The 22,576-nt window shown below is 37.8% G+C and overlaps 1 protein-coding gene and 1 long non-coding RNA gene across 5 annotated transcripts in view; one reads left to right on the plus strand and one right to left on the minus strand.

The window, feature by feature from the left end:
- Positions 1-20,550, plus strand: part of PDE5A (phosphodiesterase 5A) — a 142,544-nt gene extending 121,994 nt beyond the window's left edge. For all 3 annotated transcript variants that reach the window (XM_067735194.1, XM_067735196.1, XM_067735195.1), the window contains exons 16-21: positions 3,117-3,217; positions 4,903-4,980; positions 6,856-6,919; positions 12,190-12,264; positions 13,793-13,876; positions 16,035-20,550. In XM_067735194.1, coding sequence (XP_067591295.1) covers positions 3,117-3,217; positions 4,903-4,980; positions 6,856-6,919; positions 12,190-12,264; positions 13,793-13,876; positions 16,035-16,172 — 540 coding nt within the window. In that variant the 3' untranslated portion in view covers positions 16,173-20,550. The remainder of the gene's footprint in view (positions 1-3,116; positions 3,218-4,902; positions 4,981-6,855; positions 6,920-12,189; positions 12,265-13,792; positions 13,877-16,034) is intronic.
- The window catches only part of LOC137223458 (uncharacterized), a 29,994-nt gene continuing 19,129 nt past the window's right edge, over positions 11,712-22,576 (minus strand). For both annotated transcript variants that reach the window (XR_010942881.1, XR_010942882.1), the window contains exons 2-3: positions 20,424-20,516; positions 11,712-13,795 (exon numbers count right to left, since the gene is read on the minus strand). This is a non-coding gene — a long non-coding RNA (uncharacterized lncRNA). The remainder of the gene's footprint in view (positions 13,796-20,423; positions 20,517-22,576) is intronic.

Below are 22,576 nucleotides of genomic sequence, written 5' to 3' on the forward strand. Positions count from 1 at the left end.
TTATTTTCTGGTTTTGATTTGTTGTTCATTATTCACATTACCCATTGTATGCGTGTATTACCTTTATAAGAAGAAAACAGTGAAAGTTGTAGACGATTACGTTGAACAAGCACAAACGCATGGTATATAATTTTAAAGCAATTTTACCTCCATCTCTTTACATTTGCCCAGTGGCACTAGTTCTTCCCTGAGCCCCAGAAAACACAGGTGGCCCATGACTTTTGTGGTCACTCTTTGATAAGTTTTACCCTCTAGTTACTACTTCAGGTCCTAAAATATAGCATACAGTTCTCAATTTAGAAACCAAAATGTGCAGCCCTATGTAGTAGTCCAGATGTGGGGCTTGATTTAGTTTCAGGTTCTCTCTTCCCACCCTGGTTGGCTCCTTTCATCCCTCCCTTATGTTTCTTCTGACTCCTTCCTCACCCCCAAACCCCCATGTCCCTTCCTACTCCCCCAGACTTGGAGAATAGGAAACAAGAGACTGGTAGTGTGATGAGTGTCCCCCTGTTTGTGCCTGGTAGGTGTTTAAACCTAGTTCTTTTCTTACGAGTAATTCCATGATCCTGGCCGAGCGCCTTAACTGTGTGGCTTTTCCACTGACGTCGCCTTAATATGAGTGATCGTCTCTGTCCAGTTTATCACCTTACGGCTCCTTCCTCAGCTCCCGGAACTCTGATTGTTGGCTTTCAGCTCCTTTCTGCTAAGGTTCTTTTGCCTTCTTTGTGGTCCTCTTGAACAGGACAGGACTTAAACCAACCCCATGCCTCCAAAACTCAGAGAAGGCAGCCCGTCCTGTTCAGTAGCAACCTCTCCTTCACTGCTGCATCAGAGCATCTAGCCAGCCTGTGTCTTGCCTTGTAGATTTTTCAGACAGGAATCAGACACAAGGGTACTGGAGCCCACCCCACCCAGCAGACTCCAGCAGGCATACGCCGCGACTTCAAGCCACTCTCTCTTACTTGAGTGAAGGGGAACGCAATCGCACCTGTTGGTGCGGGTGAAGGGATAAGAGTTATGTGGCCAGTTTGGGCACCTCCTTATAAATTCTGCACATGCTCTAGTACAGACTGCTACAGATGTGACTAACGTGAATTAGCTGATGTATGATTGGGAGGTAGGGGAATGATGTCAGTAAAATGTATAAGTTGTACTGTTTCATGAACAAGTTCTCTTGGGTGAGGTGCCAGAATTATGGGAGTTGAATTTTGACCTTCAGCAAGGAAGGAAGAAGCCCTCTGCTTGGCTCCTGCATGAGCAACCCTTTCGGTTCTGTTTTAGGAATATTGAAAATGGGCACTTAGCCCTGAGGCGCTCTCCCTCGCCTTGGGCTGCTCTGGGCCCAGGGGAAGGAGGTTGCTCTTCCTTCAGCACCTCCCCTAGTACAGCCCCATTGTCTCCGCCATCCGTCTCCGCCATCCAGTTCCCCCTGTGCTGCCTCTGGGCTTCCACAAACCACCATTTCCACTCAGCTGTTTCTGTGCTTCTTTAATGTCCTCAGAGGCAGCCCCTAGACTCGCTAGCCTGGCCTGTCCAAGTTACCTCCAGAGGTGCCAGTTCTTGATTTGGTTTGTGCTCTGGTTATAAAGTCACATAGGCTTTGAGTGGTCTGCCCTAACACTGTTTCTCCCAAAAACCATGTTATTTTTAGTGTGGGGTTTTTCCGAACTGAGACTTCTCAGGAATGTGTGTGTCGAGTTATAGCAGCAACATCTGTACCTTCATTGGAATTTGCTGTCTTTGCCCTTCAGCTCAAACTTCATTTTAATATCCTATTTAGTTTTAAACAAAATATGCTAACCTTTTAAAAAAAAAAACGTATTTTACAGTATGCCTATCATAGCTCTCTCTGTTATTAGATAACATAAAACTTATGTAATATATTATTACTTAACATAAAAGGAATCTGGTTGTATATATGGCTGGCCTCACATTATAAGGCCCATCTATATTCTGTCTTTTTAAGCACCAATACACAAGAATTTACAGCCTTTGTTTTTGGAAGGGAAAATAAAAATACAATACCAAAAGACATTTCTACTTTTCCACTTGAAATAGTTTTGTCTTAAAATAAATAAAAGTATCAGAATATAGTTTTGTTTTGCCCAGAATCTAAAGTGGCTTAATATTTAAAAATAATGTTTCTTGTGTAATCACAGATTCATTAATTAGACGTATACCACAATTTCAGCATCAGTTATCCTCTAACCAATGTTTGAACCTGGCTCAGCAGTTTCCTTTCTTCAGAACAAATCCTTTACCTCCAGACCCTATTGCTAAGCTTCTGGGTTTTTTTCTCAGCCCTGAGGTTTAGGAAGCACATCTGACTCAATTTACAGATGTTGTTTTGAGTATATTCTGGGTACCCAAGGTATGTTTTACTTAGTTCAAGATTAGAGAGTCACTGTGCTTTAAATTACAGGCAAGAAATAAAAAATGATTACATAGCAAAAACTTTAGATAACTTGCACATGGATTAGCCACCTTTGAAATAGTCCTTATAGATGTTTCAACTCTTGCTTTCTTTATACCACCAGTAAGCACATCATTGCTCACACCCTCTACCCATCTGTATTGGCATGTTCCTGAGGAATACACACTGTTCTCAATATGAAGTTAAAATTATATGAATCTGCACCAGAAATGTTATTGGATTTATTACAGAAGCCATAGAGAAATGATTTTTAAAATAATCAATTGTTTACAATTTCCTCACCCTGTTCTTCACATCTATTAATACAGTTTTTGATTTTTCAAACTTTTACTTGTTCTCAGATCACAGCAGTTAGCCTGCCCAAAGGAAAAAGGTATATAATTATTAGATTTGGGGCCTGGACTAAAGCCTAAGGAGTAGAAGAGTTGGAGAAACATGCATACTTCGGCCCATGAACCATCATGAAGCTGTTTTTTCTTGTATGACAAGGCGATGAGGGTGGGTGCATAGAGAGGAAACATTATTTCACGGTATTTACTTTATGTAAGCAGGTGTCCTCTATCTTCCTGAGTTCAGAATACTAGGCATGTGTTTAAGAGATGTGACTATTTTTTCAGATTTTGTTCTTATCAGCAGCTTCTCCAGGTGGAATGCTAATGATGGTTTTCTTTTTTTTATAAAGGGCAATCAGATTCTCAGTGGCCTCTCCATTGAAGAATATAAGACCACGCTGAAAATAATCAAGCAAGCTATTTTAGCTACAGACCTAGCACTGTACATTAAGTAAGTTTTAAGAAATATGTTGATAAATAGGTCTTGGATGTGTTTGCATTGTTTCAAACTTTAAAAATCCACACTGGGGTATTTTTAGATTATAAGGACAAATGTCCTGGCAAAGCTGTCTATCAAACTATGGAGCAGTTTCTCAAAGGAAGCCAGAAAAGTCTACTTCTTCTGCTTACTTAATGTTATAGAAATTACAGAATACAGAGTTATTTCTGATGTTTGTCTCTGAAATAATGCGCAAAGCAAATAACCATCTCAAGGTCATTCCAAGCTGGGTTGGCCAACCTAAAGATTATGTAGGCCATTTGCTTTTCCTCCTTTCCTTCTCTCCCCCAACTTCTGACCATTTCACAATTCCTTTATACTGTCATCCAAGCTTACGTGGGCTGGAAAAGGAGCTGAGTGCCAGACAAGTAAATTTTGTTTCTTTTTATTGGATTTTGGCAAAAGAAGGATATTAATGCAGAACTTTAATGAAGTTAGTGATTCAAAAATTAAAGTATGCATTAGAGTGTATTAGGGATGTAGGTATGTTTGCATCATTAAACTGCCTTTCTAAAAGCAAGGAAAGATGTTGCTGCCTTTGGGCAAGCATTCGTTTCCCACACAGAGACTGAGGTCTTTGCTGCAAGTTTGGGAGTGAGGGGAGTCCGGCAGTCACACTCAAGGGATTTCCCAGGAACACAGGCCTCTCTCCCTCTGTACAAGGATGTGCATTATGGTTTTAGCCACTCTTTTGAGAAGTAAAAACAAACAGAAGAAACACACAAAACCATATACCAGATATCCACTGCTGTGCATCTGAAAGTAACTACATCTAAAAGAGTCTGTTTCCTTGGATTTTGGAGCACTTTAAAGTTAATTAGGGTAAAAGAAAATATAGTAAATTTCAGTGTATTCAAAATGATTGCAGAATAAAGATGATCAAATTACCAAGAATTTGAAAAATACCTGTAACCACAAAGGCTTCCCGACCCTTGTGGAGACCCACATGGCTCTCCCCTCTGAACCCTTTTGAAACCTCTTTTCATTTTTGGTACTTATTCACAGACGGGCAGTTTTGTTATGTAAGTTTCTCTTATGTTTGTGTCTTTGACTAGATTTTAAACACTGAAAGGAACTCATGTCTAATAATTTCCCAAGACGCCTAACAATGTTGAGCACATAGAGGTATTCACTATACAGTGAATGAATATTAGTTTATACTTTACTTGGTCATTCTTTGCTTCAGAAGGACTTCACAACTTTATAGTGAAAGAGTAATTATTATGAACATTTTTTACCCTATACCATAATATATGTGAATGAGGTATATGAAATTAAACTGAAAGCATATAGATCTTATTATGCCATACGCAAAATTTCTTAAATCATTCTTGGCATCAGACTTTTAACTCATATTGGTTCATTTTCTTAAAATCATGTTCAAGAATTGAAATTTCCATTATTTGTGATTCGTAGTTAAAAACGAGGTGAGATTTAATGTTTCAACCAAAGAATATGGTAGAAGAGAAGAAGGTAAGGTATTTAAGATTTTTAAATGATAATTTTTATTCTAAGATGAGAAAAAACCATTAGAGATTTTTTCCCCAAAAATTTTACTCCATGAGTCTTTCTAGACCAAAGGGATAAGAGCTTGGGGAACTCATCATAACTATGAAATATTTTTCTTTATTTTAAAGGAGGAGAGGAGAATTTTTTGAACTTATAAGAAAAAATCAGTTCAACTTGGAAGATCCTCATCAAAAGGAATTGTTTTTGTAAGTAGGATTACTATCCTTAAAGCTGAAGTTTTGCTACCTAATTAATTTTATTGCAGTTATTTGTTACAATGTGATGATCTTAGAGGCTGTCAGAATTCTTGAGTGTTGTACAGAAATGAATATTTACTTGAAAAGAAATGCATTTGCAAATTCAAGTGAATGAATCACTTTTGTCCTAGAAGGACCTTTAAAATGTGGTAGAGTATCAGTACCAGGCTATAGAGTTCCCTTGTTCATACTCACAATTCTTTGGAATTGAAGACCTGAAAATAGCATCCTAAAGAATGCAGGAGCAGGAACATGGCTGTGAAGTGTTTACTTCTCTTACGTGATAGCAGAGTAGCACTGTCAGAACTTAAGGGTTTCTGTTTTTCCTCACCTGTTCCTCTGTCCCTCCCTCCCATCCTTTGCTATTACTATCACTGCCTTTGTCATGACAAGAACTGGATCAATAAAAAAGAGCTAAGTGTCAATAATAAAGAAAAGACAGAGGTAGTAATACTAAGGATAGTGGTGTATTACAATTTTATACATTTAAACATTCCTTTAAATAGATTGGTATTACTTCACATGCAAACAAAGATGCAAATTATAAGGAAACATACAAATGCCCAGCTGTCTGTTCTCTCTAGTCATGCTTCACCTAAGAGTCTCAACGTGTTTTTAGAACAGTGCCTTAGAAAAGTACAGACACGCTACTGTGATTCGTGAACAGTTTTTCTCAATGACAAAAGTGGAATCTGACCACAATTCCAAGACTGTGCCACAGTTTTCACTGCTCCACTCTCCTAACTTCTGACCTCTCGGCAGACAAGCACTCAGGACATCTAGTGCTTGCGTTGCCTCTTCCACTCTTCACAGTCCAGATTGTAGTTAAGCTCACACAGGTGCATAGTCTTCTTTGGGGGAGGCAGTTTGTATTGGCAAGTATTATTGAAATCCTTCATGATTAAAGATTTCTCTGGTGCACTCATTACTTGCGAGGGAGTTGGTATAAGAGATAGAATTAGAGGCAGAAAACTATTTTCTTTGTGGCCTAATATGGTTAGGGAGAATGTACTTTTAGGTTGGGTTTCCCGAGAGGGACAAGTGATACAGTCCTTTACCTTGAGTGCTTCTATATGACAGTGACGGCCTTTTTGCCTATGTCTTCAAACAAATTAAAAGGATTAGATGGCAGGTATTTGGACCTGACATGGGAAAACACTGCACTAAAGAGGGAACTATTTTCATACAGTAGTTTTATACAGTATTGAGTTGTAGAGCGCCTTGTCACAGACTCCAGACTCCAGTATGGTTTTCAGCTTCTCTAACAAGCGAAGGAATAACCAGCATCATCCTCTCATTTCCCTCTTTTCTCCAGCAGATACTGTTCAATAATTCAAAGGCTTTTCACATAGGAGTCACTACATGTGTTGAGTGAATTAGGATGACCCACCATAGTTCTTGCTGTCATGGAACTTTTATCAGTAGGACAGCTGAAGTTATCCTTTAATGGTTAATTATTAGTAATCAGTGTGTTTTCATCATACTGTCACTGAGATTGGAAGACCAAAGAAAAAAAAAATAATAATAGCAGGCAAGTTTGTGCTCAAAGGTTAATAACTTCTCTCCTGCTGCTAATGTGGAGATAAATGAGGCAGTGTGAAGGCAAATTCCAGTAGTTCACTGGGTAACCAAAACAATGACACTGTGATATCACTGTATCAGCCCTGCTTCTATGTAAATTCTATTTCTGTTTCTTTAGTCTATAAACTGCCATCCTCGTAGTTTAGAGGGTTTTAATTTAACTTTTTTATTAGTAACTATTTACTAGGGTTTATATTCACATAAAAGTAAACAGGAGTATTGGGCTTCTTTTTCCCTTAACAGAGCGATGCTGATGACAGCTTGTGATCTTTCTGCAATTACAAAACCCTGGCCTATCCAACAACGGGTATGTTGCTTAGTGATGATAAAAGTAATAATTAAAAAGTCAAAATAAGATAAATCTTTGCTCTTAAATATAGTTTTTGAAGTATTTGGGGAACTTTTTATCTAAATTTTAAGTAGTATTAAAAGCAGATAATTGGACATAAACAGGTTTTCTTTTTTAGAGGACTCATTAGCACTTAATAATATTTGTAAGATATATTAAGAAAGAAAGCATCTATATTAACACAGCAAACCTAGCTGTTGATAAAGCTTAATTCCAATACTACTGCTGGCTTAGTTGGGGATTTTTTTTTTAACACAGCCCTTTAATAATATTAAAGTTTAGAAGAAGCAAACTTAAATTTTCTTACGGTTAGCATATTAGGCTATACCTCAACTCCATATAGGCATTAACAAGTAGAACTTAAACACTTCTGGTGCTTAGAAGTATAGGACATGTTGATATAAGATGTCAGGAAGGATCTGATCAGGGCCTGTGGCTAGGAGGCTAGAAATACATCCTCTCTCACTGCTGTAACATTTTGCAGTGGCGATAAAGGCCCTAAGCTAAAAGAAGGGGTGGGTATATATGCAATGATGTGTATCTTGTGGTTTTGTTTTTTGAGATTACATCTTGAATCCTAAATGTACTACCTGAGATTATTGACCACTGCTGTTGGTCACAGCTCTGGGCTGCATAGTCATGGAGCCCAGTAATGACAGGCTCATCTCATGAAACAAATGCTGAGAAAACGGTATCAGGAATGCACTCTCCAAAGTGCCTTAAAGCTGACATGCCACAAGCACTCAAGAAATGTCTTTATAGACCTTCCTGCTCCATAATAAAAGACTATATGCCCATTTCCAAATAGGAAAGAGAATGGAAGAGGGAACAATTTGTCTTTTCACTTACTCTTTCTTTTTTCTGAATGAAACCCTGAAAAAGTACAGCAGTGAAGTTGGGGTCCAGACATAAAAAGCAACACTATAAAACCTCTATAATTAAAAGTTTGGTATTGGTGTCAGACCAGTGGAACATAATAGAACATTTAGAATTGCATAGAACGTTTAATATATAATAAAGATAGCATTTCAAATAACTGGGGGAAAAATAGACTTTACTAAATAAGGTTAGGATGATTTTCCCATCTCCATAGCCGGATGGCAAAAGACGAAATTGGATCTATTCTGCATACTTCCAAATGGGGCATAGAGTTCAGTGCAGAGAATTAAACCATACAAGTACTAAATAAAAACGTTTGTGGATTCTTTTATAAACAAGGAGTGAGAAAAGTTTCCTAACCATGGCTCAACATGCAGAATCAATAAAGGAAAAGACTGACAAATTTGATTACAAGAAAATTAAAAAATTAAGAAAATTTTTTGCATGGCAAAGACACTATAAGCAGAGAAAGACAATGAAAAACAGGTAAAAATATTTGCAACATTTATCTGATAGATAGTTAATATCCCTAATATTAAAGAACTTCTTAAAAATAGAGAAGAAAAAGGCCAACAACCCTACTGGAAAATGGGCCAAAGATTTGAACAAAAAGTTGATAGAAAAAGAAATGTGAATGGCTCTTACTCATTTGAAAAGGTTCTCAGAACCTCAATCATAAGGAAAGATGCAAGTTAAAACTACACTGACACATGGAACTTCCCTGGCAGTCCAGTGGTTAAGATTCCGTGCTTCCACTGCCGGGGGCAGGGGTTCGATCCCTGGTCAGGGAACTAAGATCCTGCATGCCATGTGGTGTGGCCTTAAAAAAATGAAACAAAACAAAAAACCAAACAATCAAAAACTACACTGACACAAAAGAACTTGTACAGAATCTCATTACAATAACAGCGTTACTCCTAATAGTCAGAAACTAGAAACAATCCAAAAGTCTCTCAACAGGAGCGTGGATAAATGCATTGTAATACACTACTCCTTCACCCAGTGGAGTACTGCTCAACAGTGAAAAGAAACTGAAACTGATACAGGCAACTACATGGATTAGTCTCATCAACACTAAACTGAGCAAAAGAAGCCAGATACAAAAGAATACTGTTATGTCATTTATGTGGTGTTCTGGAAGAGGCAAAAGTAATTGATAGGGTAGCAGTTGGCTGGGGAGGGAGGGAAGAAGGTGCAGGGATTCACTGTGCAAGGGCCTGAGGGCACCTTCTGGGTGACAGAAATATTCTGTTTCTTGGATGGGGTGTGTGTTACCTAGTTGCATGCATTTATTAATATACTGAACTGTATACCCATGGTCTATGCAATTCACAGTATGTAAATTCTACTTCATTTAAAAAAAGCACTGAGACACCATTTCTCAATTGTCCAATTGGCAAACACCCAAAGGTTTCACAACATACTCTGCTGGGGAAGCTGTGGGAAAAAAAGGAATGCAAAATACTATAACCCTTTGGAAGTATATGAATACACAAATTCATTTACCATTACTCCTAAGAATGTTATCCCAAAAATGTACTGGCAAGAATATAAAAAGACATTTACACAGGCCTATTCATTTTAGTGCTATTTGTAATAACAAACACTGGAAATAACCCAAATGTTCATTAATAGGTTACTGATTGAATAAACTGTAGTACATTTACATGATGAATCCTCTGCAACAGCAAAAAGAAATAAGAATTCTCTATACTACCAGGGTGTGATTACAAAGATATATTATAAGTAAAAAAAAAAAAAAAAAAAAAAGCAAGGCAGAGAAAAATGGGTATGGTATCCTACCATTTATCTGAGGAGATGAAATAATATATGTACATATTTGCTTATATTTTAAAAAAACAGAAGGATTAATCACAAAAAAGTTATTTTTTTCCCTCAGGGGAAGGAGGGAATAAGATAGAGGGAACAGAGATATAAGCTAGAGTTGCTTGCATGTACTTGTTTTGTAGATTTAATTTAGAACCATGTAAATTGCTCTTATAGTTATAAAATAAATTGAATTTTTAAAAAATCACTTAACCTTGAAAGTAAAATGAAACAAAATGATTTTGGTTGCAGAAACACACTGAGAGGGACTGTTTTATTCCAAGTGACATTAAAACAGTAATTTGACCATATAACTCTGGTGAGATGTACACTGAGAACAAAAAGAACTCTAAAAAAAAGAAACCTTTAAAACTGTTTTTAATCATATTAGTGGTAATTTTGTATAGATATTCAGTCATCGTTGTGGGTGATGTGGGATAAAAGCAAATGAAAAATTATATGGGTATTGTTGAGAAGTAGGATTTTCAGCATGAGTAGAAAGATAAAGATCTAAGGTGGATAAGGTTTTGCAGAAATCCCGTAGTTCTGAATTTGAATAGGAAATACTGTATGAACTTACGTTGTATCTTAGCTCCATCCATTAAAAGGGCTTAAAAAACAATGATCACCCTGGTAGTAATGAATGAACCTCGTGCCCAGATTGAGGTCTCCAAATACCTCAGTTTAAAGGAATTAGGCCTCCACAATGAAATGGCTGATTGTGGTTCCAAAGCAGGCAATGTACAAGATGAGCCTAGAACATCTTGTTATAGCAGAAAGCAAGGAAGCTATCAAAGACTCATGAAGCCATGTCAAAAGAACAAAGAAGCCAACTTAATGTGCTCTCAACTGGCCAAAATGGAACAACGTCTGAGTGTCAGTGAGGATTGAAATACATTATAATGTTTAAATCCAAGAGTTCAAAATAATAATAAAAACAATAAAACAAAACCTTCCACAGCCATCTTTGGTGGATGCTTGAGAACCAAGTTATTTTTTTTTTAATAGTAACTAAAGTAGAGAAAATCAAGTATTTCTCGTGCTTTACTTATACAAATTGTACTTTAGGGCAGGGGTCCCCAACCCTCGGGCCAAGGACTGGTACTGGTCCATGGCTTGTTAGGAACCGGGCCTCACAGCAGGAGGTGAGCAGCGGGTGAGTGAGTGAAGCTTCATCTGTATTTACAGCCGCTCCCCATCACTCCCATTACCGCCTGAGCTCTGCCTCCTGTCAGATCAGTGGTGACATTAGATTCTCATAGGAGTGCGAACCCTACTATGCTCTGCGCATGTGAGGGATCTAAGTTGCATGCTCCTTATGAGAATCCAATGCCTGATAATCTGAGGTGGAGCTGAGATGATGCTAGTGCTGGGGAGTGGCTGCAAATACAGATTATCATTAGCACAGAGGTTTGACTGCACAGAGACCATAATAAATCAGTTGCTTGCAGACTCATATCAGAACCCTATCAGTGAGTGACAAGTAGAAAACAAGCTCAGGGCTCCCATTGATTCTGCATTATGGTGAGTTGTATAATTACTTCATTATATATTACAATGTAATAACAGAAATAAAGTACACAATAAATATAATGCACTTGAATCATCCCAAAACTATACCCCCGACCCTGGTCCGTGGGAAAATTGTCTTCCACGAAACTAGTCCCTGGTGCCAAAAAGGTTGGGGACTGCTGCTTTAGGGTAACTAAATAATTGATATGGGGAACTTTATTTTATTTCAGCTATAAAGGAAAAAGGAATGATTGCTTTGCATATTACCTTTTTGCAGCCTTTTAATTAGTGAATCTAGACAAAGATCATGAAGGGTTGTTAATCTCACAAAGAGAAGCAACCAGGCATTATACAGCCCTTGAGAAAAGTACAGGGCACTGCCTGTGAAACAGTCATGGCAGAAAAAAAAAAATTCAAGTCTCAATCTAATCAAGTGTCTAGATCTCACTACTGGTGTATATGGAAATACAGGGTACAGAGAAACATTAAATTTCATCATGCAAACACAATCAACAAAATCCAGACAGGGGAATACTGCCGGATTAACAACCCAGTTTATTCCACAACAACCAAAATTACAAGGAATATTTTTAAAAAGAGAAGAGGAGGAACTGGTAGATTAAAAGAAACCTAAAAGGCATATCAATCAGCCTCAGTATATGGACCTATTTGATACTGTGTTTTACACAGCACCTCATACAACAGATGCTTAATAAATATATCGTTGATTATGATACAGATGGGCACGCGGTACTTTTTTTCCACTGATTGATGAAGTTGAAATAATGTTGCTTTTTTCTGTGTAATTATAGAAGATTACAAACTCTAGCCTTTGTGATTAGGTACACATTAAAACAAATAAAATTTCTATTAGTTGTTACTGCTTTATTCTAATTTTACTGATGTGGTTGAAAGCTACAGCTTTGATAGATTTTATCTTCATTTAAAGTCTCTGTTTTACGGAGTAATATGCTTTTATTTACCCAAACTTAGTCTGTTATTGATTTCAGATAGCAGAACTTGTTGCCACTGAATTTTTTGACCAAGGAGACAGAGAGAGAAAAGAACTCAACATAGAGCCTGCTGTAAGTATGAGACCTTGCTGGTAGGAATTATTCATATACATTTTTTATTGTAGATTCTTTTTATGCTTCTATGAGATCTTAGGAACAGAATTTCTCGTTATTTTTAAAAACTTTTCTTACTAGAAGATTATACATGTTTGCTACAGAAAACAAGCAAATAACAAGTCATCATATTGTACCTATATTTTGTAATTTACTTTTTGCATTTAAATATCATAAGCCATTTTTCATTCTAACAGATGCTGTCTTATATATCATATATAATGGTTACATGAAATAGATGTAACCATAATTTACTTTTTGGTACAATGTTTGCAGAGTTCACTATTACAAACAGCACTTTGATAAACATCTTTGTTGCTAAACATCTGTGGGCCAATTTTCATTACCTTGTTAGGATAAATTCCAGAATTGCTGTGTTGTAGGGCACACAGATTTTAAAGATTTTTGGATACATACTGCCTTTCTGTATAGTGTAGGGAATCTCGAATACAAGAAGATTCTTCTTAAACCACTGGAGAAGTTTTTCCTGGAAATGAAGCATAGAGTCTTTTTTTCAATTCAAATGAACATTTACTGAGCCCACATTAAATGGGACATGGTTACGAGATGCCCCTCCTCCGTCTGTGTACCATTCCTTCCACTCTGCTTTTTTTTTTTTTGCGGTACACGGGCCTCTCACTGCCGTGGCCTCCCCCGCCGTGGAGCACAGGCTCCGGACGCACAGGCCCAGGGGCCACAGCCCACAGGCCCAGCCGCTCCGTGGCACGTGGGATCCTCCCGGACCGGGGCACGAACCCACGTCCCCTGCATCAGCAGGCGGACCCTCAACCACTGCGCCACCAGGGAAGCCCTCCATTCTGCTTTTTATCCTCCACTGGGTACATCCTATGTCTCATTAGTCTTTTGCAGTTATTCAGTCTCCTATTATGTAGTAGTGGGCTTGTTCAGAAGCTCAGAATCTTCTCAGGAAATGGTGGGTAGCAGAGTGATGGTCGCAGCTAATGGAGAATTTGCTTCATTTTAAACAAGCACTGACACATACTCTTTGCTCCCCATGGAGGTGCTGGGCTTGTCCGCTGCACCAGTAATGAGCTCCTGGGAATAAGCAGCAGTGACATCTGCATAATCTTCACTCAAAAAGCTCTCTGTGTGAATTGAATTGTAATCAACTGTGGCCTCAGTGCCTTTTTCCACAAAGCTGAGAGTGTTTGATTCCACATCAGCAGACAGTTTGAAAGCATGTGTGTTCTCCAAATACATGTCAGCAGTGGACTCTAGGTCAGTGCTTGACTGTAGGTCAGCAGTTGATTCTAGGTCAGTGATCAATTCTGGGGGTCATGTGGGGAAAGTCACAGCCGGGGCGAACACGGGAGAGAGGACCAGGGCCTTCCTGAGTGTGGTAAGAAGGCAGGTAGGCAGGTATATAGCCTTCCTCAGCTAACCCAGTGATTCATCTTTTTAGAGCCAACTTGCATTGTGTTCTTTAAGTAAATGCAGATCTGTGTGTGTCTGTTTCTGTTTTCAGGACCTAATGAACAGGGAGAAGAAAAACAAAATCCCAAGTATGCAAGTTGGATTCATAGATGCCATCTGCTTGCAACTGTATGAGGTATTTATTATGAAAACTAGTAGACTTGCTAAAATTTGACCATGTTATGAATTAAAACCTAAAGTAAATTGAAGCAACTAACACCAGGCGTATATTTTTTGCGTCTTAATCAACAAACTAGAAATAAAATTATCAGGATAATTTCTTTTGCTAATGAACATGCTGTTTGTACTGAATAAGGAACACATTTTATATTTACTGTTTCTCAAAAATGTTAATTCATTAATGTATAACTACCTAGCGAGTGCCTACCACATGCTGGGATCCAGCAAATTCGTGTAGGGAACGCTAAGAAAAACCATGTGCGAGCACTACTGCCCTCCAGGAGGTACACTGTGCATACTCTATGTTCTTTTTAAGAGCATATTATTTTTAAGTCTGACTTTTGGCCTAAATAAGGAAAAATAGTTATCTAACTTTTTCTCATTGTCATAGTGTGGCTTAAGAAAATTTTTATGATGATTAAAAGGCAGCGGCTAGAAGAATATTGCAGGTTCCCATTTCCATATACCTGCTGGCTTGGGGTTTTGTTTTGGGTTTTTTTTTTTGCTTATTTATTTATTTTTTGAGTAAAGATATTCTCCCTAAAACATCCAATTTACTAGTTTTGATGTTCATGCCCCAAATATAGAAAGTAGATGCTGTCCTTGTCTTTAGAAGTTTAAACAGGAAACTGTCTTAAGTTTTAAGTATTTGGGAAAAGAACATTTATCATGGTGTAATCATAGACTGTCAAGACCAGAAGAAACCCTAGAAATCTTCTAATCCAGACATTTCACAGATTCCGTCATTGAATCTGTAAAAAGTCCAACTTCCAGGGAGATGAAATGTTTGTCCCAAACAGGTAGTTAGTGGGAGAACTGTATTTAGAATCCAGTTCTCAGCCTGAGTCCAGGGTTCTAGCCAGTGGATGAATTTAAGAAAGAAGCTGTGGCTGAGGAGGGAAGGACAGGAGAGACAGCAAAAGAAAACAGGACAGAAGAACACTGGGTGTCAGGCCTCTGCACCACTGTCTCCCCACCTTTCTCGGCAATCTGTGCAGAAGTGTGTTCAGAGCAGTGTCTCCAACATCCCTGAATATCTCATTCTTTCTATAACAGATGCTTTTCTTGTGGATTGATTAATAGTTCCTCAGTTGTAGACAGACACTCATGTCTCTCTTGATTTTTTTTCCCCATGCCTGTAAATATAGTCAAACTAACAGTCAAATCACCCATTATAGATTTCATCTTTCTACATTTCCTATTTGTGCAAGGATTCATTTTATTTGACTCCCCTGTTGAATTCTATTTGATATAGACATGCATTTTTACCATTATTACAGAAGTAATATGTTGTTATAGAAAAATCAGAATACGAAGAAGCAAAAAGATAAAATCACTTATAATTCTACTACTCTGAGACAACCACTGTTATCTCCTTTCAGTGCATATGCTTTATGACATTTTCACAAATTTTTCATTTAACAAAAATTGCTCTTTGCAATCCGTAATATAAGATACATCTTTCTGTTTCAAATGTGTTTCTATGACATTTTTAATGGCTGCCAAATAGTAACACGATATTCCTAACCCCGTTGTTGGGTATTTAAGTCATTTTCAATGTTTGTCTATTACAAAGAAATCTGCAGTGAACATTCTTGTAGCTAAATATTTATGGCACTGTAGTTGGTAAATAATAATGTTGTTACATTAAACATAATAATGTTACATTAAACATATACACATAATTATAAATTAACCTTTATTATAATCTTGGATAAAAATCTACTTAAGTACATTGAATAAAGTCATTTTATAGAAAAACAGAAAAACTAAGCAGCTCTCAAGGCAGTCAACACTTAGGGAGAACCATTTGCACTACATAAAAGCAAATGGATTATTTCTCTGCAGAGCCGATTCCACACAGATCTGCCTCCATAGCTGAATAATGTTATTTTGGAATGTGTGTTTGCTCTCTCTCTCTCAGCATGTACTCCCTGTCTGTATAGCTTAAGAGGAATCATTCATAAATGATCTGTGCTCACACAGTTTGTGAGAATCCCAGCAGTGGGCCTGCTTATGAAGTGAGTGTACAATGTGGCCCTTTGCGTCAGGCCTGGGGAGAGGGCTTATTTCCTAGCTGCCATCTAGTTGTTGGCTTTCTTTTCTTTCTTTAGGCCCTGACCCACGTATCGGAGGACTGTTTCCCTTTGCTGGATGGCTGCAGAAAGAACAGGCAAAAATGGCAGGCTCTTGCAGAACAGCAGGAGAAGACACTGATTAATGGGGAAAGCAGCCAGGCCAAGCGGAACTGAGTGGCCTATTCATGCAGAGTTGAAGTTTACAGATGGCGTATTCTGCAGTATGCCTAGTTTTGCTATACACTGTACATATTTGGTGTATACTTTGCCACTGCTGTATTTTTATTTTTGCACAACTTTTGACAACACAGCATGAAATGTTTTTAGAGGACTATTGCATATTTTCTGTATATTTGTTTTATGCCACTGAACTGAGATTATCAATGACACCTACTCTTAGCACATGGATAAGAGCTCTGTTTGTGATATTTTGTGTACTGCGAGGTACAAGTTGCATTCTTGCACTGAGGCTGTTTTTTTTGTTTTTTCTTGCTGGTGATTTTAAATAATTGGTTTTGTGTTTTCTGAATTACCAATCTTTCAAGAATGTTTGGAATCGTTTTTCTTAAAAACAGGCTAGGAGCAAAGTGAATATATTCTGTGACATTTAAAACCTTCATAGAATAGAGAAAAATATTGGCTGAGTGGATTTTAAGAGGAATGGGGTATATTTGTCAACACTGTATTACCTTAACAAAAAACGTTAAAACTCTAAACAAATGGAAAGTACTATAAGGTAGTACTGTAAAGAAAAGGCATTATTTAATTATTTTGCTTTTTTTGTTGTTAGAGAACAGGCAGGAGAGAAATTTCTCATTTCAATGCAATAAATCTATCCAAAGGCTACCCATAAACTCGCTTTGATCTAACCTACCTGATGGAAAGCAGGGGAAACCTTGGGAGAAGATCCAGTCACTGACTTTGAGGGATGAGTGTGATGCAGAAACGGAACAGCCGAGGATGGCTGTCAGTGAAGAGAACGTTCTGCTGGAAGACACTTCTGACAGTCAGTGAGTGTTTTGAATACCGAACTTCCTTTTTTAAATAACTTCCTTATCATTCACCTTATAAGCCATAGCTTGTAAGTCAACACTTTAAAACTCAACAGGAGAGCGAGAAAAAGTGATCATGGGAGCATTAGCCTGAATTGAGAGATGACTGTATAAGATAAGAGGGTACAAACTGAATCATATTTTTTTCTGTTTGTTAAATGGAGTACAGAGAAAAGTACAAAGAGCAAAGGGCTATGCTTGATATTAGGGTCAAAAATTAAATCGAGGGAACAATATGGTAAGAAACCTTAAGCTTGAGTAAACTTAGCAGTATTGAGTTCGTGACTGAGAAACTGCCATATCTTGGTTTACAGGACTAGTCAACCCAGAATCACAGAAGTTTGGGTATGCACCCTAAACACTGGCCCTGAGCTTGTAGTTAGTGGTATCTACTTCTCACAGCTTTTAGTACATTTAGAAAATGTTAACATTTTCTTAGAATTTGAGCCCATTTAATTGTATTCCCACTGTACATGTGTGCCCCTAAAGACACTTTTATTACATATTGGAGAAGTAGATAATGAACTGAGAACCTAGTTCAGGAAAAGAAAATCTGCCCTAAATATGCAATAATGTTTGTGGGCAAGAGTAGGAAGAGAGGTATTTGTTTGATCTGTTCACCCCCCTCCCCACCCCTGAACAAAGTTTCTGAGTTTCTATAACTAGTTTGTATAGAAAAGCTCTTGGGGATATGATAATGCAGCATTCTCAAAGACTTTTCGTTAAAACATGTTTTCCATTCATAACCATTTGTTCCCTAAACTACCTAAAATTCAACATATTCGTTAAGTTTTTAAAATTCTGAGTGTGTATACGTATCTTGACATAAAGTGGCTTTATTCTTACCCTTCAGGTTTTAAAAAGAAAGCAAAACAAATTGTATTGCCATTACTTTGTAGCGGTAAGGGCTATGTATTACTGTTGTGACACCTGTTATTTTCAAGATGTTATTCTGTTTTATGTAATATACATGAGGTCTGTGAGGTTGCCTCTTGGTGGCACTGGTGTGTAACTTACAAAGACTGTCACTAAAATAATGTATCTACATACTGGTATACACCTATGCATGCTGACACAATTCCTTAGTACAGAAAAACTGTCTGAAGAATAGCAGTCTTTAATAACCTATCTATCTTTTTGCCGTACACATTGTGATTTAGCAGTTATACTAAAATCGGTAGTCAAATACTTTAGTAGTTTGTTTAGAGCCCTCTAATATATGTCACTGAGATTTTTAAAGACACGTAGACTATGTGCGGAGGATTTGTATGTGTGTCATTTTAAAAAGCAAGAAAGTGTATTTAGATTATAAATTTTTGGTTTACTTTTAGATAATGGCTTATTTTACCTTACTAGTTTAGAAACTGAAAGAAGTGGGGCAGTGACATACCTATTTCATTTTTGGGTATTTTAGTTCATACGGAAGAAGAATACTTCTTTAGGACTGGTTACTTGGTTCAAATAATTCTTAATTTTTTAGGAAAATCACTCCATACATGGATTATTACCTGGTACATGGGCACAAATTTTCTTATGTGGATATTTCCTTTCCAGTATCTTCTCAAGTTGGAAAAAATATATATATGTAGTCTTCTCTCACCCTACCCTATATTTATATTACCTGTAACCTAGCAAGAAGTTGTTTTTGCTCTAGATTAGTTTGTTTTCATTATAGCTGAGTACCATGATACCATTTCATTTCAATTTTCAGCCCCAAAAGTTCCCACTATTTTACTAAGTTGTGAGAAGATGTCTGTAAAATTGCCTGGTCTTGTACTTTTCACAGGATTGGCCTTTGCCAGCCACAATCCTGTGTGAACTTGTGTAAGTCTCTTTAACCTCTGTGAGTGTGAACAAGTTGTGCTGTTGAAGGAGTTATGTTTGGGCTAAGCCTTGTCTCAGAGGAGGATGTCACAGAAGGCAGCTACTGTGTAAGCCCTAATGGGCCCTGGAGACCACTGTCAGAAATGGGATAGCAGGCCAAAGAGCAAGGTATCTAATCCCTTAAGTCATTTCCTGTGTTGAGTTTCCAAGACTGAGAAAAAGATAGTACATTTCTTTGGCTTCTCATGCAGATCACTAGATGTGTGAGATTTAGAGCTGTTTGAGCACCTCATCTCACGGTACAAACCCTGGACGATGATGTTTCACCACTGATCTCTTTACTATGAAGAATGGTTTCCTTCCATAGGAGTGTTGGAGAAAAGAAAGTGTATGAAAGTGTACTGGAAATAATGGATTGCGGGAGGAAACCGGTTACAGATATATTCTTGCCTAGCAGTGAAGTGCCTTTATTTTCAGCACAGAGCACAAATGTTAGACCTACTCCAATCTGATGTTCAATTTTCCTGTGTTTTCCACCTGATTGTACTCCTAAAGCTTTACAGGCCATCAAAAGAAATGCTGCTTGTTTTGTTTTACAAGATTGATTTAAGAAGGCGGGGTGGGGGGAGGGATGTAACTGCTCTCCTCTCCTGGGAACAACTACAGTTAAAACAAGGTGGTATAATGTAACTGCTCAGTGTTAGACATGCCTCGATCCACCTTTTATTGAGTTCCTGCTGCATGTCAGGCACTGTGCTCCACTGGGGAGAGAGAGCAGTGACCTCAAGGAGCTCACAGTCTCTGCAGGGAGTGCTGGATAAGAGACTTACCAGCTTCTGATCCTGCCGATTTAACATGAAAATATAGGGTACAGTTATCACTTTCATTTCCATCTATAACATATGTATTACGTAGTTTTCCAAGGACCTTCTTTACCTGGAACTTATTAAGAATCTGTCAGTCAGTGAACATCTTGTCTTCTTGCAAGCATGAATCACTTAGCCTGCTGATAGCTTACAGAACACCTTATGTAAGTAAGGAGTCATATATTCCACTATGTAGATTATTTTTCCATATGCTAGCCAGGTAGAGATTACTCAAGAGTTCTCTTAAGACTGTTAAATTGCACACAGTTTTGGACCCCTTCTGCTCCAGCGTAGGGAGTGAGGAAGAAAGTATTAAAGCTCACTTTGCCCTTCCATATGCTTCTCAAAAGTCTGTGTAAACATATCTTAATAGATGTTGAACACCATGTAAATAGTTGAAAATATAAATTTCTATTTCAGTTTAAGAAAAAGCTTATGAATCATCACTAGCCACTGTTAATATCTATTTGTATTCTTACACCTTTTCAATACATTTGAACAAATATATAGTTTCTGGCACTATTTTTGTACTAGGATAAAGGAGTTACTATGTATATTATGTTTAGCTTTTAAGTCATTTTAAGTAATTGTGAATGTTGATTTCTTGTCTTTCCTCTCCCCCCACCATGAGAACCATTTCATGTGACTCTCCTATGACAAAATCACTTTAAAGGAACACTTACCCACCTACGATCCCTGTAAAGTCAAGAGACGGTCAGGGTGGTTCTCCACTGCGCAAACTCTTCGCTTGTCAGTTGCCTCCTCATTTTGCCATGCTTTGTAAGAATAAAAAGAAGAGTGAACAAGCAGGTATGAGTGTTGTGTGATTATTAGGGACTCTGAATTTTAGGCAGGGAGAATGGACCCAATAGTTTGAGAGACTTTAATCAGGCTAACCTGTGGTCCTGTTAGCTGAAAAAGATGTGGTTTAATAAACTCCTTTCTTTCCTCAGCCTAGACACCTCAGTAATAGTCTTCTTGTTAATATTCTTTGCTACCAGTTTGAGGGCAACATTTTCCATACACCTCACCACTTCTCAAGTCCCTAACAATTCTATAGAGGGTGATGATTGTTACCATCCTCAGGTTGCATGCGGAGCTAAGGCTTAGGAATTAAATACTTGCCAAATGGCATGAGCTGGATTCGATCCCAGATCTGTCTAGTTTGAAAGCAGGTATTTATTCCACTTAATTCTCTTTTTGAATTTTAATAGTAAAAGGTCCCAAATCCACTCTTAGTGGATCAAATGGGCTACCTAGAAGCATTAGATACAAGATTTCCCACACCCAGCAGATCTGGTTTTGTTTGGGATTTTAGAGTTAACGTTCCTTTAGTTCATCTAGTAATAGCTAATGCCGTGCCATCACAGGATCCCAGGTACCACCGTGCTTCAGTGCTGCTAGTCTAGAGGCATGGAGGTATAATTAAATGCAAGATTTCTGACTCGTTATTTACTTTTGCCACTAGACAAGCCCTCTTCACGTGGAGCAGAATATCTAGGCTATGCCTAATTCACAAAGCTAAAGGCAAAAGTAAAATGAAAGCTCATGTAAAACAATATTTTAGACCTTCTGATCACTAGAGTGCGCCAGTTTCAGCTGTATTTAAAGAAGTAATCTTACTGGGTACAAACATGAATAAAACTGCTTTTTTAAAGATTTTTACCAGCTAAAGAAAAACAAATGGAAAAAAATCAATGGGGAATTAAGATTTGCTTACTCTCCTTTGTCCAGGATCATTTCTTTAAGATTTTCCCCAAACAATAACTGATCACCTGAAGTCTCTCTGATTGATACTCAATATTCCATCCACAGAGACATCATCCCTTCTTGTAGAAAAGGGAGGCATTTGACAACTCTCTTGAACCCACATTCTTGCTATCCGCTGTGCTGCCTTCTCAGCAGACAGGGATATATTTGATATATGCAAATGTCAGTATATAATTTTCTGGTTTTTTAAGGCATATAACAAATTAACAGAAACACTTTGAACCTGCAGAGAATATTCCTTGATTTTAAGCTATATTCAGCCTTGGCAGGAGAAAGACTCTATGTTTCTAATTTACAATCCATTTTTTCAAAATAAATATCCACAAGAATTATGAATGGAATCAAAATAATTATTTGAATCAAAAGAAATCTAATTAAATGGCATGTTTGCCTCATTTTAAGTGTACGTATGAGCGTGCATGTGCGTGTATGTGTGTGGTGTGTAAATATTCAGGAACTGAGTTGACTCAGTCATCTGACAGAATCCCAATGGCACATTCTAGGATTCATCTTTCTAAGTGAATTTAAGGGACAAGACTGCATGGCTAAGGGGGAGAAAAAAGGAATGAACATGAACTATCACAATAGCTTTAAACGTTAATATCCCCTATATTACTTTTAGAGCCATATTTCACTTCATATCACTGTTTCCCCTACCCAACAGGAGTGTTTTTTAGGCTTTATATGACGCCAATCCAGCATATATTCCTCTAAGACACCAGCTTCCCCCTTTACCAACCAGCTCTCTGAAAATCACGAATTCCCTGATCTCGCTGATGCACCCTGACCAAGGAGAAAAAGTATAAAACATGCTCAACAACTACCTCGGCTACAGCTGCTCTCTCTCCAGAAAAGCCAACAGAAGTAGTTACTAAGGGTGCTCTACCGAGTCTGTTAGAATGAGTAATGCACTTGGAGGAGTGTATGAAGGCAGGACCATGTCCTATCATTATTTCCTCTGTTTCTTAAACCTCTGCTTCTCTTTTTCTGTTCTGGCTCCATTCATAAGGGCTTCAAACATACTTGATTCTCCCCTGCTCTAAGAACACCTACCTGAATTACACAG

This window comes from Pseudorca crassidens, chromosome 4 (assembly GCF_039906515.1).
Source record: "Pseudorca crassidens isolate mPseCra1 chromosome 4, mPseCra1.hap1, whole genome shotgun sequence".
Lineage (NCBI taxonomy): Eukaryota > Metazoa > Chordata > Mammalia > Artiodactyla > Delphinidae > Pseudorca > Pseudorca crassidens.